Source organism: Haliotis rufescens, unplaced genomic scaffold, assembly GCF_023055435.1.
Source record: "Haliotis rufescens isolate VD_foot unplaced genomic scaffold, xgHalRufe1.0.p SCAF_4, whole genome shotgun sequence".
Taxonomy (NCBI): domain Eukaryota; kingdom Metazoa; phylum Mollusca; class Gastropoda; order Lepetellida; family Haliotidae; genus Haliotis; species Haliotis rufescens.
Genome location: NW_025964112.1, coordinates 17,236,211 through 17,253,340, shown reverse-complemented (window position 1 = coordinate 17,253,340; position 17,130 = coordinate 17,236,211). Strand labels below are relative to the sequence as shown.

General features: G+C 43.4%; 1 protein-coding gene across 1 annotated transcript in view; it reads left to right on the top strand.

Moving 5' to 3' along the window:
• The first annotated feature begins 1,030 nt into the window (after positions 1–1,030).
• The window catches only part of LOC124149217 (microtubule-associated protein futsch-like), a 52,824-nt gene continuing 36,724 nt past the window's right edge, over positions 1,031–17,130 (top strand). The window contains exons 1-2 of the mRNA XM_046520658.2: positions 1,031–1,171; positions 4,479–7,653. Of these exons, the coding sequence (XP_046376614.2) occupies positions 4,947–7,653 (2,707 nt within the window). The 5' untranslated portion in view covers positions 1,031–1,171; positions 4,479–4,946. The remainder of the gene's footprint in view (positions 1,172–4,478; positions 7,654–17,130) is intronic.

Below are 17,130 nucleotides of genomic sequence, written 5' to 3'. Positions count from 1 at the left end.
GTACGTGTTAGAATCTACACAGACATGTTGATCATCCAGGTTGTCATTTACGTGACTTAGTGACAGTTGACAAAACCAGCACGTGTTACATAACCGCCCTTATTTCATCATCATTTAAGGTTAGTGATCATGATGTAAATAAATCAAATCCATGCAATAAAATAAACTGTGGCTGCAATATATTTTAAACATTCTTGTGTCACCGGCATTGGTGCATCTATGTAATACAAGCTTGCATGACCAGATTGCGTTTCAATCCTGGCGCGACTTGGAGTCCATTGTCACTCATGTCTAGACGTGGAGATTGGGCCCTAATCAATTAATTAATTAATTAGTGAGGCTGATAAGGTCAGAATTTTATTTTTCGAGAAAAGTACTGATTAAATTTTATACCCTATCTTTCTAGGACTGCCAGTTTTCAAAACAAATTGCAACACGCGAGTAACGCATCACAAAAATTAATAGACAACTAAATTGTTGTGCAAAAGAAAGTGTACACTTGAAAACTGGATTTGAAAACAAAAATTACAAATCTTTGAAAGGCATTTAGAAACGATACACATAAGGACACCCCCACCCCCTTTTTATTTCCAAAAAATCTTTATTTCTGTATAAATTACCACCAAAGACAATAAATAGATCTTAATTGTGCACACACACACACCCACACACCCCACCCCCACCCCCACCCCACACACCCTTTTCAAAAAAACTGTATCCGCCTATGCTATTGATTCATTTTAGAGCCACCATCAACCATGGGTGTATACTTTTATCCCCTGATAGTTTAGAACCCGTTTGGATTTTGTTCAGCTTGATATAGGAGCCATACTTAAACAACCTTGTTCATGAAAGATATGTCGTTTATTTTTACTTTATTAGTATTTCATGTCACGATGTATACGTGTAAAGATGCATTTATACATGTTCTCATGTGTTTTTCCGGAATAGGAAACTCGTGCACAATTTAGAACGAACTGGTTGAATTCGCGTGACATCTCGTTCTAGTTTTTGATCTCGCGAGAAGTAAGTTATCTTATTTCACTTCCTGTTAGGAAGCCTGACACTGAGGGTTTCGTGTGATGGTCACTGGATAGGATCGTACCAAAAATACAAAAAAATGGATATATCTTTGTATGGAGATTATTCTTCGATTCCACGGATAAATAAGGTAATACTACCCCAGCATTTTCTATATTTTGCCTTTCGATTAGGAGTAACCAGTGTTTTGACGGCCCTGCAGCAGGTGCCCGTTGTTTTGACAGAACTGGAATCGTTTTGATGATATTCTACCTTCAGCAAGCATTGGTATACGCTGAGCAAATTATTCAACATTTAATGTAAATCTTGTTGTAAGACATCGAGAATCAAAATAAAATAAGAAAGTGAAAAGAATATATATCACTATTGTTTTATTATTATTTACATACCCAAAAAACAGATATGCAGAAAATGAATAAGAGTATAGGGTCTTAATTAATTTACTTCAGACAGTAGATTTACCAGTTTAAATAAAAACTCCTTTTGCCTAATTTCATCGATATCATCGATATCATTTCTCCTAACTTGCGCGTTTCTGTGTCTTTTTGTTTGTAAATTTAATTAGATAGGTAGATTTATATTCATTTAAATATCGAATCCTTTGTATTATATGTAAATAATAGTATGATCAGATAAGACATTATGAATATACAAATAAGTGCCAAAAATAATTAAAACATGTTTCATGTCCTTAAAATATTTTATTATTTATTAACTTTCAATCATGTAAATAAGGTAGAGATTTGTTTATTGATAAAGATAATTTTAAAAAATATTTAGACAATAACCAAATGCAACTGTCATGACTATCATGACTATAGGTCCTATTTCAAAGCTGTTAGTTCCTCTCCAATAATCATCACAGTACTTAAGAAGGTATTAACATTTTATTATAGCTTCAATCAGCCTATTGATCATTAACAAGTTGTTTGTTGATAGTTGTGTTGATTGAAAGGAAGGTATTACATTGATGAAATTTCCATTTACAGTTTGTTAGGCCAGGGCTCTATGTGTGTTTTGAACACTAATTTAAACTGGTAACAAGGAGTGTGGAAATATGATAAATGATAACTTTCAGAAAAAGGCTACAGGTCCAGAAACTAATAGGGACAAAATGTTTTAGCTTGTGTACTGCAATTTGTGGTCATCCATGCTTACCTAGGACTCAAGGTACTAGTTGCTTCAGTGTTTGAAATTAAGGATGAAAATCATGTTGTCCTTGTCATGACATGAATTAAAGATTTATGGGGTCCCTTGATTAGAATACTATAGCAGAACATCTCAAAGACATAGATGAACAACTCATAGTAATGCATCCTTGATTACCTTGAGAAGCATGTCTCCATTATACTTATGATAAATTCTGGACCTTTTCATCATCAGACCTTCGTTTTGAGACACGTTCATGCTAAGATAGATGGCCAATCAAATTGTACCATTCTTTAATGACTGGAAAAACGTGTCAATATTGCCAGTACTCAACATGACTTCATGCCACTTTGTAAAACATCTTTGGAGATAATAGTTCATTAAGACAGTCTTCAGATTCCATTAATTATGCTGATTTTGAGTAGATTGATGCCAGACTTGCATTCAGAAGTTGCACTCTGATCGGTTATGGGTTTCAACCCTTCAAAAATGCACCTATGGTGGCAAATGTGTCCAGGGTATTTATGTTAATAAAATTTAGGGCTGGGACGAGTCCGAATTTACTACCCAGGTACCCACCTCTCTATTACCCAACCCTACCCGGGTACCCACTGTAGGTCTCAAGAGATGTCTCAAAACGTCCGATTGGGAACATTTTTAGCATAGCCCTGGCAAAACGTATTAAGATACACGTATTAAACAATCTGGTCATTCATACACTGAAGTTGAATTAAGTTATTTCTTTATTCAACCATATGAAAAATCAGAAGGGATGGGTGCACAGTCAGAAAGAAATGCGAACATTAGTGACTTGTAGTGTAATCATAGAGTTCTAGATAATTTTTGTCATTAAACAATATATCACATGACTAACCACGGGTCCGGGTAGTCCTGTGGGTACTCGGGTCCTACTCAGTACCCACCCGACCCGGGTACCCGAGTTACCCGTCCCAGCCCTAATAGAATGGGCATTTTTTAAACTGAATATTAAGGATGTTTAAATGGGGATTTCATGCAATGACTTGTACTCTTTGCAAACGTTATGGTAGATTTGTCTGTAATTATAATTTGATATATTGGTCTAACCATGCTAACCTTACCGGAAAACAAAGCAATGTAATAATTTATTTTGAAATGTTTATATTTCTTTATGCTTTATCATGCGAAAATGGTACAGCTTCAATTTTTCATATGACAGGGATTTAGCTAAAATTCAAAACTAAGTGCCCTTGGCAGGCAAATTGGGGGAAACATTTTCTTTTTTAAATTCAGAGGTACTTTAACATTGGATTCGATACAATAATGCCTGCGGGCAGGTCTAGACATGATGACCTTTCAACTATTTTCACATCAGTTTCAAAACACTTTTTAGATTTTAGTAATAGGATTAGCATTTCCCATGTTATTTCATCCTAGTCTTTGAAAGGCATTTAGAAGTGATACCCATAAGGAAGAGAATTTATGGATGTCAACTTCTTTATTACGAGGAACACAACGTTTTGGAGTATATGCTTACTCCTTCATCAGGTGAATGAATGCTATGAGGTAGACTAAAATCTAGTCTCTGAAATGAACATATCGTACATAAAAAAACCAGTTGTTCAGTTATCTTAATCAAAATATAATAAAAAGGAGCCCAGTGACTCTCTTCATTTTCAGCAGATTTGTACAGACCCTGATACTGCAGTGATCTAGACTTGCCAAACATTATAGACTTGCATGGGCTGTATTTGATATATATTTGTATCAGGGTCTTTAAGACAGACCAGCTATGAGGCAGAGAGCATATATATGTACATGTAAGAACAACAAAAGTGATAAGATAACAAGAGGTGGAAACTCAACAAGGGAAGCCAACAGATAATGGGCGCTGATAGGTGATCAGCAATAGACAAACGTCGTGGTCCTCATAACAAAAAAATTACAAACGTTGTCTAAACGTTACTTGGCTGAAAACAGTCTCCAGACGACTGAAAACTTCGTAAGGTACAGATGAATTCACCCGATACAGGAGTAAGCATATATTCCAAAACAATGTGTTTCCTCATAATAACAAGTTGACATCCATAAATTCTCTTCCTTATTTCATCCTAGATATAATTACAACATTTACAAAAATATAAGTCACTGTCCAAATGAGCTTATCAGAAAATCTCTTTTCAGGAAAGGGTGTAGTGTAATCATTGGTATATATTTTCAGCTTTGTGGCCAACACAATGATAACACAACAGGAATAGTTAAGTATGACTAATATAAGCCACCTCTGTTTAATCCTGGTTGTGTTTCAGCCCCGGCTTGACTTTGTTCATGGGGTCCCACTGAACTGATAACACCACTGTGACTGAAGCAGGTCCAATACCCTGAAGCCTTTATCAACAAGAGATTCAGTAATGGCTGAAAGCTATGTATCACAGCCAACCTGATGTGCAGTGATGTCCAACTCATGTGTCTCCTTTTCCATGAAGGAATGTAAACATGTTCATCAACAATGTCAAGTTTCATCAAGGATGTATTTCATATGTTGAAACAGAGGAAATATTTCATGAGATCATCACTTGGCTTGGAATGTTTTTGACTGGCCTGAATTAATTTGGAGAAGTTCATTTCATATTCATGAAACTACACAGGGGGATATGTCTGGTACTCGCCTGTTTGTGATGTCATTTATTATGGAATCAATGAATTGACTGATATATATGGATGTTATGTAAGAAAATTGATTGATCGTTTTGTGTAATATTGTCATTTGTTGCGATATGGCTACAGCACAAAAAAAGGGTAATGATGTTTCACGGTCTGTTAGTATGCCGTCTAATTCTCATAGAAGGGAAGTTAAAGCTACTACGCTACCAGCAAACAGCAGGCCTATATCAAACTCCTCTGGCGAGGGGTTCTTTACGAAACTGAAACGTTGTTTGCGGATTGGGAGTAAAGGAAGGTACAACGTCACTTCCGTACAGCCTGATCAACATCAGTCTCAAGAGCCAGTGGATAATTTTGAAAATAACCGTAAAATAATGTCCAGGGCAACATCCTTGCGGGGTACCAGGCGATCTCATGTTGATAAGGAAGATGTCATACTTATTCACAAAAGTAAAATACAATCAGGAGTTGGACTGTTACCAAATAGAAGTGTCAGTGAATCAATTCCCGAGGACAGGGAGCAGATGATAGTGCATATAGTGAATGGTGGTTTTCCGGTGAACACAGAACAAAATGGTTCTCCTGCATATTCAGAACAAAATTCCGTGGCAGGAGCAGAGGCTGCACTAGATGTTGATGATGTATTTGAAGCTGAAATGGATCCTGGGTATGAAACTCTGGATGAGATTCGGAAGAAAGTTCGAATGCAGGCTGCAGAAGATGCAGCTAAGCGATCACAAGCAGCAAAGGTAACAATTAATAACACTGCAAATCATGCTGAATTTGAGACTGCTGGTGTGGCTAAGCCTGATTCTTTGCCCGAGACAAAGGATGGTTCGCCTCCCAATGAAAGTAGTAGAGATAGTGGTATTACCACCCCAACTACGGAGAGTCCAGAGAGTGGGAGAGATGGTCCGAGTCGCAGTGTTACAAGTTCTATGTTTAGTGATACACCACTGACAGAGGAGTCTAGCCAGCCAGACACAGGTGAACATGACCAGGATGTGGGGGGTGTTATTCAGAGGCTCAACAGCTGCCCAGCTTCAAATGTGTCCAAACCCCTCCGTGATGGACAAAGGTACAGCTCAGACAGTGTTCTAACCAAACCACTACAAAGTGACACAGACTCAGACCTTTATGCGAATCCTCAAATATTGTTCAGGAAACAGTCAAGGATGGGTCAGAGTAAATCAGTATCCGCAAGTACTATTGCAGTGGATGATTCGGCCACTAAGTCTCTATCTGATACCAATAGGTTTGGAGAGAAGTCAGTGTCTGATAGTGATTTGAAACCTTCAAGGGGAGCCTCTGTGGACTCGGACACTGGTGCCCCGCCCCTGCCTGACCGTGGCTACCTGGACAATAATGCCAGGTTGAGTGGAGTTGGAACAGAAGAAGAGCATTCTGCAGACAATGATTGTTCTACTTCCACCACTCTTTCAGCCAATCAGGAACTTAGCCAGTCTGCTACACAGGATAGTGTCGCCAGCATTAGCAGTATCAGAGAAGTAGGGGGAGATAATTCTGAATGTCTCCAAACACCAGAACCTTTATGTCCAGAATTATCTTCTGAAACTGAGTCCAGTTCTACTTCTATCAAATCTGAGGAGGATCTTGTTACTGACGCAGGGGCATGTGCTGTTTTTGAAAAGCCTTCCGATTCTAGGACTTCTGAGCTTATTGACAGTGTTGCTTTAAGCAAAGCTACAGAAGTTTCTTCATTGGGAACAGAAACCTGTGAAACTGTTGAAAGAACATTATTGGATTCTGCAGAGAGATCTCAGCATAATGAAGATGTTGCTCAAACAAGTGTTGAAGACAATTGTACAAACAGTTTGAAAGCTTGTCACAGTGATACCAAATACATTGCAACTCTACCTGACTCAAAAATGTGCTTAAGTGGGGACCAAGGAACCACTCTGAACAACAGCCCTCCATCAGAGGAGAGCAAGGATTCACAAGCATCAGCATCTCAAGATTCTGCTCACAGTGTGAAGTCACAGGAATTTAGACAGGACAACATAAGATGTGACACTGCCATTTCTGTTTCCGACAAAACTGTTGTACAGACATCGAACTCAAAAGTTATTGCTGAAAGCAAAGTATTGGAACCTCATGCTCAAAACCCCCATTCAGAAAACCCCAGTGCGGACATACAGACTCCTGAATGTTCTGATCCGGATCTTTGTGTTGAGGAGATGGCTCAGAAAGACTCTGTGAATGATGCCAGCAGTGTTGCAGGTCTTCACTCCATTGTTGATGCTGATTCAATAGAAGTAGTGGAGAGGAGGATAACAAATCGTAATGGGAATTCGGACCAAACTTGTGCTAAAAATGTTGTTGTAATTAAGCTTCATGAGAGTGCCCATGAGGACAGCCTCTTAAGTGATGATAAAGCTGAAGAAGGAGTGTCGGATGAAACCATTGCAAGGTTGGAAGAGAAGGCGTCCATGTTGAAATTGGGTGGCCGTGGCAAGTTCTCTCCGGGCGACTCTTCTAAAGACATTGACCAGAGTTTACAAACTGTTCTGGTGGACGCATCTAGTTCTAAATCTAATGAATGTGCTTTTGATATGAGTGATGATGTGAAAGGGGCTGTTGGAGGTTCAGAAAACAATTCGATGTCTGCCAGTGTGGGAGAAGGGGCAAGACAGAAAACTGGTGTTCGGAGGTTACGGAAGAAGGAGCCGATACACATGTCCCTTGCAGAGTTGATGAGTCCCCCGGATGATGAGTCCATGTCAGACGGGGATGAGGACTATCAGGACGTCATGGAGGACGAGGAGGACGAGGAGGACGGGGCTTCTGCCAACCAGACAAGTAAGTCAACATTTTGTTCCCTGTCATTAATAGGATTAATTGTCCACATGGATCTGTGAAGTTCCTAAGTGGTGTTCCGATAATTGATTGCCCCAAAGATTAACGTTGTAATTCCATCTTTTTTCGTTTATCATGACTCCCTGTCAAAATGTTTAGAATTGATTGGTTCGCGTTATCTTGATAAAATACTATGTATCCCACCTGGAGGTAAATAAATTTTCTGACGGGAGAATAGATTCCTTATACCCTGCCACAGAGAAAACAGGCTGCACATGGATATCTGAGTGGGAGAATACATCCCTTATAGTTATACCCCCCTTCGAAGCAAAAGGCTGCATGCTTTTTCTGAGTTAATGAACGTCACGTGACACAGCACAAGTTAACCTCAGCTCAACTGATCTGCTGTTTTCTATCAATTTTCAAATTGTTGAATTTCTATTACAACAGCAGATTGAAACAGGTCAGTAAGATAAATTTGTTGAAGCAGCAGGACGAGAGGTAGATGTGGTGTTATGCTTCCCTTGTTAGCGTTTGTACAACTTGCTTCTGGCTCATGGTATAAAACCAAACGCATAAAACCACATGTACCCCTTGTGGTACTGCTACAACTTATGGTATACTACACAAAAGAAGATAAGAACATCAAATTCTTTCATATGACTATATATATTGGGTGTTCTTTAGCTTCTTTTGAGTAGTATATATCAGTGCTTTAGATCTCAGGGGACCTTGGTCCCTTGAAAACGCCTTCAGTTTGTTAGCAATATGGGCTGTATATTTCTTGATACCCGGCCCCTAAATTGTACAGGTAAAATAGGGTCCCTTGATCCCCCAGTCACATTAGTCTGTGGCTCTGTTAAAGGGGCACTGATCTAACGCATTTCCCCGGACTGGTTGTTGCCTTTGTTATTGTTTTTCCCCCGTGAGTACCCGGATGATACGCAACGCAACTGAGCGTGACCAGAGACTGGGCTACCGTCTGCAAGGACAGCTAAATAAACTTTAGAGGCTGGAGGCAATAATTGTTTTACGCTTTTTTGAACACTGATTGGTTAACTGTGATCTATAAAGATTTTGACAAAGGGCGCATGTTAATTAATTTCTTCAGCCTAAACAAACAGATTAAAAGAACGGTGGAGCTCATCGGATGTCGTCATTTGGAAATACCCCAGACGGTTATAGTTTAATAAAAAAAAAAGTATCCATGCAGTGAAAGCATTTTTCGGATTTCAGATTGCGTCGATAATACGATTACTACTCCCTTGATGTCATCCACGTTTTCTCGTATAACCCTACACTTGTGAATTTGTCATCATTCACTTGATGCTCAGTTAATGAATTTATTACAGGTACAATAAGTGGCAGCACCACTTAGATTACCTGACAAAGGTTCCCATTTGGCATTTATTGTGTCTGGGGTAATTATTCAATCTAAATCCAGGTTTGAAGTGAGGTGAAATTTGTGTTGTGTAATATGCACGTGGCAGCCCAGCAAGAGGTGAATGATCAGTTGATTTACTTTTTTTTGTAAATCAACAGATCGTTCCTAGTCATCAAAGGAATAACAGGAAATACGTTGATTGATTAATCACTGCACAGTGGATATGTCAAAAGTGAGTGTTTACATGTCTAGGTTTACTAAAACTAAAGGAATACACTCATATCATGGCGTGAAGTGCTGATGTAAAAACAACATACTTTGTTCAAAGGGTTAACTGATAATACGTTGATTGATTGCTCATTGTTATCTATCACTCAATGGATTTTTTTAGGAACCGTGGACGTTATGAAAATAGTTGTCAAGTGGGCTTTCTCAGCCGACCCTTGAGGCTTGACACCTATGTGAAACAACTGAAACAATCTAAGTGATCAGTTGAGAAATGAACACGGGTTATAATATCCCGAAACGATATATATCTTGATTGTTACAGACACACGTGACATCGAATAAGTTTCTTTGTACAGCTGCAGACGAGTGGGATATTGTTCCTTTGTGTGGATATTCACGGATACATTCCTCGAACAAGGAAGCTGCCTAAAATTATACACATATATTTAGTAGGTTGTAATTATTGTATTTGCATTTTGTTTTCCTTCATTTGCTGTAGCATTGAACCGATTCGTTCTTGTTCCTCTACGTCTTGGTTGGGAAATTCTTCAATGCGCGATAGACGTTGTTTTCACAAGTCTTTTCCTTTGTAAGCGTGTATATATTACCGTCAATTTGTAAAATGTGATTCTCTCAGGCAATTTATAAAATGTGTAAATATTTCAGTCATTTTGACTGAAAAATCTGTCCAGATTGACTGAAATTGATTAAGACGATCAAAAGGGCCTAAAAACATCACAACAGATTATTATGTAGGATAAGAAGCCAAACAACATAGAAATGTACTTTTCAACTTAACATTTTCAGTCTCTTGGAGATGACATTAAACATCAAAATGTTTGGAATTCGCTATCATAATAATACAGATGGAAATGTTTTTAAGTCACTTTGTAAAATATGTTACAGATTTTGACAGTAAAAAAATATACACACTATAAAAAAAGCAATGCCCAGGTGAAATATGTACTTTGTGTTGCAAGTCAAAATAGTGTAAACGAAAATCGCAAAATTACCAAGCTAGTGACTTATCAAAACTTCGTCACCTTTACCGATGCTACCCACAAAGATACCTACATTTCCTTATTATCTCGAAAACTGTATTTCATTTTGTTGATCAATGTGACGATACGCCCTTATTACTACCCTTAAAAGTGACTAATGCGCTTACGAATGGCGCAGCAGAGGCCGCGAACTAGTCTAGATTTCTGCTATACATCCGGGTACTCACTGGGAAAAAACAATAACAAAGGCAACACCCAGTCCCGGGGAATTGCTTTAGATCAGTGCCCTTTTAAGGCTCTTAGCATTAGTGCGCTTTTATGAAGTGTTTGCCTGTAAAGGTGAGTGTGAATGAGTGGGATGTTTCTCCCAAGTATTCATCTACTCCAGTCTTGATGTTGATGCCCCTAGTGATAATGATGATGATGTAGCCTGTCAGTAGATATGGAGAGATTTCTGACAGTGATACTTAATGCATCGTTTATCTTTCCAAATTTATTATCAGTTTATGCGCCATGAAGGAAAATGTTGTCTACATCCTGAAAAAAATAGGAAAATATTTAGCAAATAAACTTCCTAGATCATTACAAAAATAATGGAAAAATCACCTGCTGAAGAATTCATAAATTAGACATGATACACCTGTGATAAATTTTGCATAAATAGTGTCACAGATTATGTGTTTGTTATAAATCTTTTATGATCCAATAAATTCTGCCTTGACATGTTAAGAAATGTTAAGTTCAGGAAGTTTGTCGTCCATGGTTGATTCTAGTTTCAACCCTTATGAAAGCCAACTCAAGCGGTACACACAGACAGTGGTTCTGATTTTTTACCACGGTTTATGCACTTGTTCCTCAGAGCTTATCACACTGAACACATGCCCTGTTCATTAATTTCTGATGCAGGATTTCCTTCTTGCATCCTCACCCATTGTGGTATGAAGCAAGTATTGCCAGTAACTAAAGGCTGTATCAATATGGTGATCATATATCCTGTACAGTTGCCATTAGGCCAGGATATGTTAATTAGGAACTTTCCATCCCTGCTTCCTGGATTAAAATGATATTCACTCCTAGCATGCTTAGGCCACAATAATTAATTTATTTGCTTTTCTTCCAAGTTCTGGGCTCACCTGACTGACCATGATCTGTCATTAACTTCAACCACTGGATTGTCTGGTCCAGACTTCATTATTTACAGACTGCCGTCATATACCTGTAGCTGGAATATTGCTGAGTGCGGCGTTAAACAACAAACAAACAAACAAAATCATCAAATTATCTTGAAGTCATTGGAGACCAATGAAATAGTTCTGGTAGGTATTTGCATATGGTTGACATGAAAACCAAACAACTTCGAAAAGAAATGGTTTGAGCAGCATTGGGAGAAGCTGTCGGAGGATGGTCCAGGCACAGTTTCAACATCCTACAGCTTTTAATTTTATAGAACACAGCAAAAAAAGTTCAAGCAGGCCTGAACTGTTTACAGGTGGCAGGCTGCCTTTTTGCCAGTTTTGGCCTAACCAGTAAGTGAATTATCAACTTATTAACAATCAATGCTTTGGCCATCGAAAGGTGATATTCTGCACTGAACACAAAATATACCAGCGTTCATCCACTACACCAAACACAGACTGACTAAACTATGTTGTTGGAGAACTCCATACACTACAGGTGATATACTAAACAACACTAAACATTGATTTGGCTCCAAATGAACAGGGATGTAAAACACATGATTGACTTCAACATGATCTAAGATCATGAGATCGCTTATCAGAGAATAACCTATTATATTGAAGTACATATCCAACAGATAGGTATTGGTATTTTTATACTGAGTGTCTCATGTGGGTCAGCTAAGCAGCTCTATAATCATGATAATCTACAGGTAGGGATCTAATATTAGGACAGGTTCAATCATCAGCTTGTACAAGTTAGCCCAGGTCAATGAGTGCTCGTTAAGTGAAAGGGAAGGATTAAAAACACATCTGAGGACACCTGAGGTAAAGAAAAATGGCTTTTCCGAATCCAAAGTCACCCTCAGTGGGTCCTTGTTTAGAAAATATATTTTGGTACATTATGCTATCAGCTTATCTGTGGGATAAAAAAAGAGCAAATTTTCATTTTTTTCCCCCATTGAAACAAAATTACCGTCTTCAGATATGTAACACAAGTGAAAAAAAAGTGTGGCCTAAATGCAAAAAAAATATTGAAGTCAAGTTTTCAGTGAAAGGTTTTATTTGACTTGTACTTAAATAGAGCATGAAGTTAGTTTTTTAAAGCCATGAATGTGTTCAAATGTTTTCATTATGACAGGTGTTGTTGTAAGTGGCATGGCACCTGCGGAATCTGACACATTCACCAGTTTCTCATGAAAACATCAAGCTGACAGCTGTGTCTTTTAACATTATAGAAGACAGCTTTAGGTTTTCAAATGACAGCATGTACGCATGATGATAACTTTCAGTATCCATGGTAAATGCTCTTGAAAATGGTTGTTTCAAGAAACAAGATCCTTGAAAGACCACCACCTTGTAACATGTTAATGCATGGAATGTTGTGTATTTCATGAATATTGTTGTGCCATAGTTGTATCACTTGTAGCTGGGCGGTGGGGTAGCCTGGTGGTTAAAGTGTTCTCTCGTCACACCAAAGGTCCAGGTTCGATTCCCCACATGGGAACAATGTGTGAAGGCCATTTTGGTGTTCCCCATCGTGATATTGCTGGAATATTGCTAAAAGTGGCGTAACACCATACTCAGTCACCTACTCATTTGTAGCCCCCATCATATTTCTTTGATACATTTCTTGCTATTTTACTGAAGATTTCAGGTTGACATGGGTTATCCCAGTTTCCAGACACAGGGCATGTTTACGACTGTCATAAGCTGTCTCTGTAAGTCACAACATATCGTGTCTCATCTCCCTCTTCATGTCCAGACTGCCTCTGTGGTCTAGTGGTAGAGCGTCCGCCCACAGGGCGGAAGGTCTGGGGTTCGATCCCCGGCCGCGTCATACCAAAAGATGTTAAAAGATGATACTTGTTGTTACCCTGTCTGGCACTCGGCATTAAGGGGCTAAAACAAGGAATGGTCGGCTTGGAGTCAGTATACTGTGTCTGAGTGGGGTATTCATGTAAAACTGCGGCATGGTATCTCAGTGATCTAGCACTATAAATCGGCATCAGTCCGGACTAGTACAAGCAGCCACACAAACACCATGAACACACACACGTACATGCACGTCGCTATATAAGTGCAATAATCTTGGACGCAAAGTTAAACCCCATTTCACCTCACCTCTTCATGTCCAAGGTCTGGATAATAAGTTTGCCGAATTTGCACAAATACACTGTATAAAAGTTTCCAGAAGATATCTGATACCCTGGGATGTGACTGGGACTTGGGTTAGACTGTTTCATGTAGTTGTCACCATGAGATCATGTCAGAGAAAGCGGAGTAAAAACATTCCACAGGCAAGCATTTCATGACAGGAGACATAACATACTGGGAGTTTGTGCAGAGTTAGCATTCCAGAACTGCCTGGGACATGGCATGTGACATGAGTGTACTGATTCTCTCTACCCAGGCCTGGTCCCCCTCAACCCTATGAATCCAAACTCTGTCTCTCCACCCCATGACCCTGTCTCACCACCCCATGTCCCTGTCTCCCCACCCCCTGTCTCCCGACCCCATGTCCCTGTCTTCCCACCCCATGTCCCTGTCTCCCCAACCCCATGTCCCTGTCTCCCCACCCCATGTCCTTGTCTCCCCACCCCATGTCCCTGTCTCCCCACCCCATGTCCCTGTCTCCCCACCCCATGTCCCTGTCTCCCCACCCCAATATCCCTGTCTCCCCACCCCATGTCCCTGTCTCCCCACCCCCATGTCCCTGTCTCCCCACCCCATGTCCCTGTCTCACCACCCCCATGACCCTGTCTCACCACCCCCATGTCCCTGTCTCCCCACCTCATGACCCTGTCTCACCACCCTATGTCCCTGTCTCCCCACCCCATGTCACTGTCTCACCACCCCATGTCCCTGTCTCACCACCCCCCATGTCCCTGTCTCACCACCCCCATGTCCCTGTCTCCCCACCCTATGTCCCTGTCTCCCCACCCCCATGTCACTGTCTCACCACCCCATGTCCCTGTCTCACCACCCCCCCATGTCCCTGTCTCCCCACCTCATGACCCTGTCTCACCACCCTATGTCCCTGTCTCCCCACCCCCATGTCACTGTCTCACCACCCCATGTCCCTGTCTCACCACCCCCCATGTCCCTGTCTCACCACCCCCATGTCACTGTCTCACCACCCTATGTCCCTGTCTCCCCACCCCCATGTCACTGTCTCACCACCCCATGACCCTGTCTCACCACCCCCCATGTCCCTGTCTCACCACCCCCATGTCACTGTCTCACCACCCCATGTCCCTGTCTCCCCACCCCCATGTCCCTGTCTCACCACCCCATGACCCTGTCTCACCACCCCATGTCCCTGTCTCCCCACCTCATGTCCCTGTCTCCCCACCCCCATGTCACTGTCTCACCACCCCATGTCCCTGTCTCCCCACCCCCATGTCCCTGTCTCCCCACCCCATGACCCTGTCTCACCACCCCCATGTCCCTGTCTCACCACCTCATGACCCTGTCTCACCACCCCCATGTCACTGTCTCACCACCCCATGTCCCTGTCTCCCCACCCCCATGTCCCTGTCTCACCACCCCATGACCCTGTCTCACCACCCCATGTCCCTGTCTCCCCACCTCATGTCCCTGTCTCCCCACCTCATGTCCCTGTCTCCCCACCCCCATGTCCCTGTCTCACCACCCCATGTCCCTGTCTCACCACCCCATGTCCCTGTCTCACCACCCCATGTCCCTGTCTCCCCACCTCATGTCCCTGTCTCACCACCCCATGTCCCTGTCTCCCCACCCCCATGTCCCTGTCTCACCACCCCATGTCCCTGTCTCCCCACCCCCATGTCCCTGTCTCACCACCCCATGTCCCTGTCTCCCCACCTCATGTCCCTGTCTCACCACCCCATGTCCCTGTCTCCCCACCCCCATGTCCCTGTCTCACCACCCCATGTCCCTGTCTCACCACCCCATGTCCCTGTCTCACCACCCCATGTCCCTGTCTCACCACCCCATGTCCCTGTCTCACCACCTCATGTCCCTGTCTCCCCACCCCATGTCCCTGTCTCACCACCCCATGTCCCTGTCTCACCACCCCATGTCCCTGTCTCACCACCCCATGTCCCTGTCTCACCACCCCATGTCCCTGTCTCACCACCCCATGTCCCTGTCTCACCACCCCATGTCCCTGTCTCCCCACCTCATGTCCCTGTCTCCCCACCTCATGTCCCTGTCTCCCCACCCCATGACCCTGTCTCCCCACCCCATGTCCCTGTCTCACCACCCCATGTCCCTGTCTCCCCACCTCATGTCCCTGTCTCCCCACCTCATGTCCCTGTCTCACCACCCCCATGTCCCTGTCTCACCACCCCCATGTCCCTGTCTCCCCACCCCCATGTCCCTGTCTCCCCACCTCATGTCCCTGTCTCCCCACCTCATGTCCCTGTCTCACCACCCCCATGTCCCTGTCTCACCACCCCATGACCCTGTCTCCCCACCTCATGTCCCTGTCTCCCCACCTCATGTCCCTGTCTCCCCACCCCCATGTCCCTGTCTCCCCACCCCCATGTCCCTGTCTCACCACCCCATGACCCTGTCTCACCACCCCATGTCCCTGTCTCCCCACCTCATGTCCCTGTCTCACCACCCCATGACCCTGTCTCACCACCCCATGTCCCTGTCTCCCCACCCCCATGTCCCTGTCTCACCACCCCATGTCCCTGTCTCCCCATCCCATGTCCCTGTCTCACCACCCCATGTCCCTGTCTCACCACCTCATGTCCCTGTCTCCCCACCCCCATGTCCCTGTCTCACCACCCCCATGTCCCTGTCTCCCCACCTCATGTCCCTGTCTCCCCACCTCATGTCCCTGTCTCCCCACCCCCATGTCCCTGTCTCCCCACCCCCATGTCCCTGTCTCACCACCCCCATGTCCCTGTCTCCCCACCTCATGTCCCTGTCTCCCCACCCCATGTCCCTGTCTCCCCACCTCATGTCCCTGTCTCACCACCCCCATGTCCCTGTCTCCCCATCCTATGTCCCTGTCTCACCACGCCCATGTCCCTGTCTCCCCACCTCATGTCCCTGTCTCCCCACCCCATGTCCCTGTCTCACCACCCCCATGTCCCTGTCTCCCCACCCCATGTCCCTGTCTCACCACCCCCATGTCCCTGTCTCCCCACCTCATGTCCCTGTCTCCCCACCTCATGTCCCTGTCTCACCACCCCATGTCCCTGTCTCCCCACCCCATGTCCCTGTCTCCCCACCTCATGTCCCTGTCTCCCCACCCCATGTCCCTGTCTCACCACCCCCATGTCCCTGTCTCCCCACCCCATGTCCCTGTCTCCCCACCTCATGTCCCTGTCTCACCACCCCCATGTCCCTGTCTCCCCATCCTATGTCCCTGTCTCACCACGCCCATGTCCCTGTCTCCCCACCTCATGTCCCTGTCTCCCCACCTCATGTCCCTGTCTCACCACCCCCATGTCCCTGTCTCCCCACCCCCATGTCCCTGTCTCCCCACCCCATGTCCCTGTCTCACCACCCCCATGTCCCTGTCTCCCCACCCCATGTCCCTGTCTCCCCACCCCCATGTCCCTGTCTCCCCACCCCATGTCCCTGTCTCACCACCCCCATGTCCCTGTCTCACCACCCCATGTCCCTGTCTCCACACCCTATGTCCCTGTATCACCACCCCATGTCCCTGTCTCACCACGCCATGTCCCTG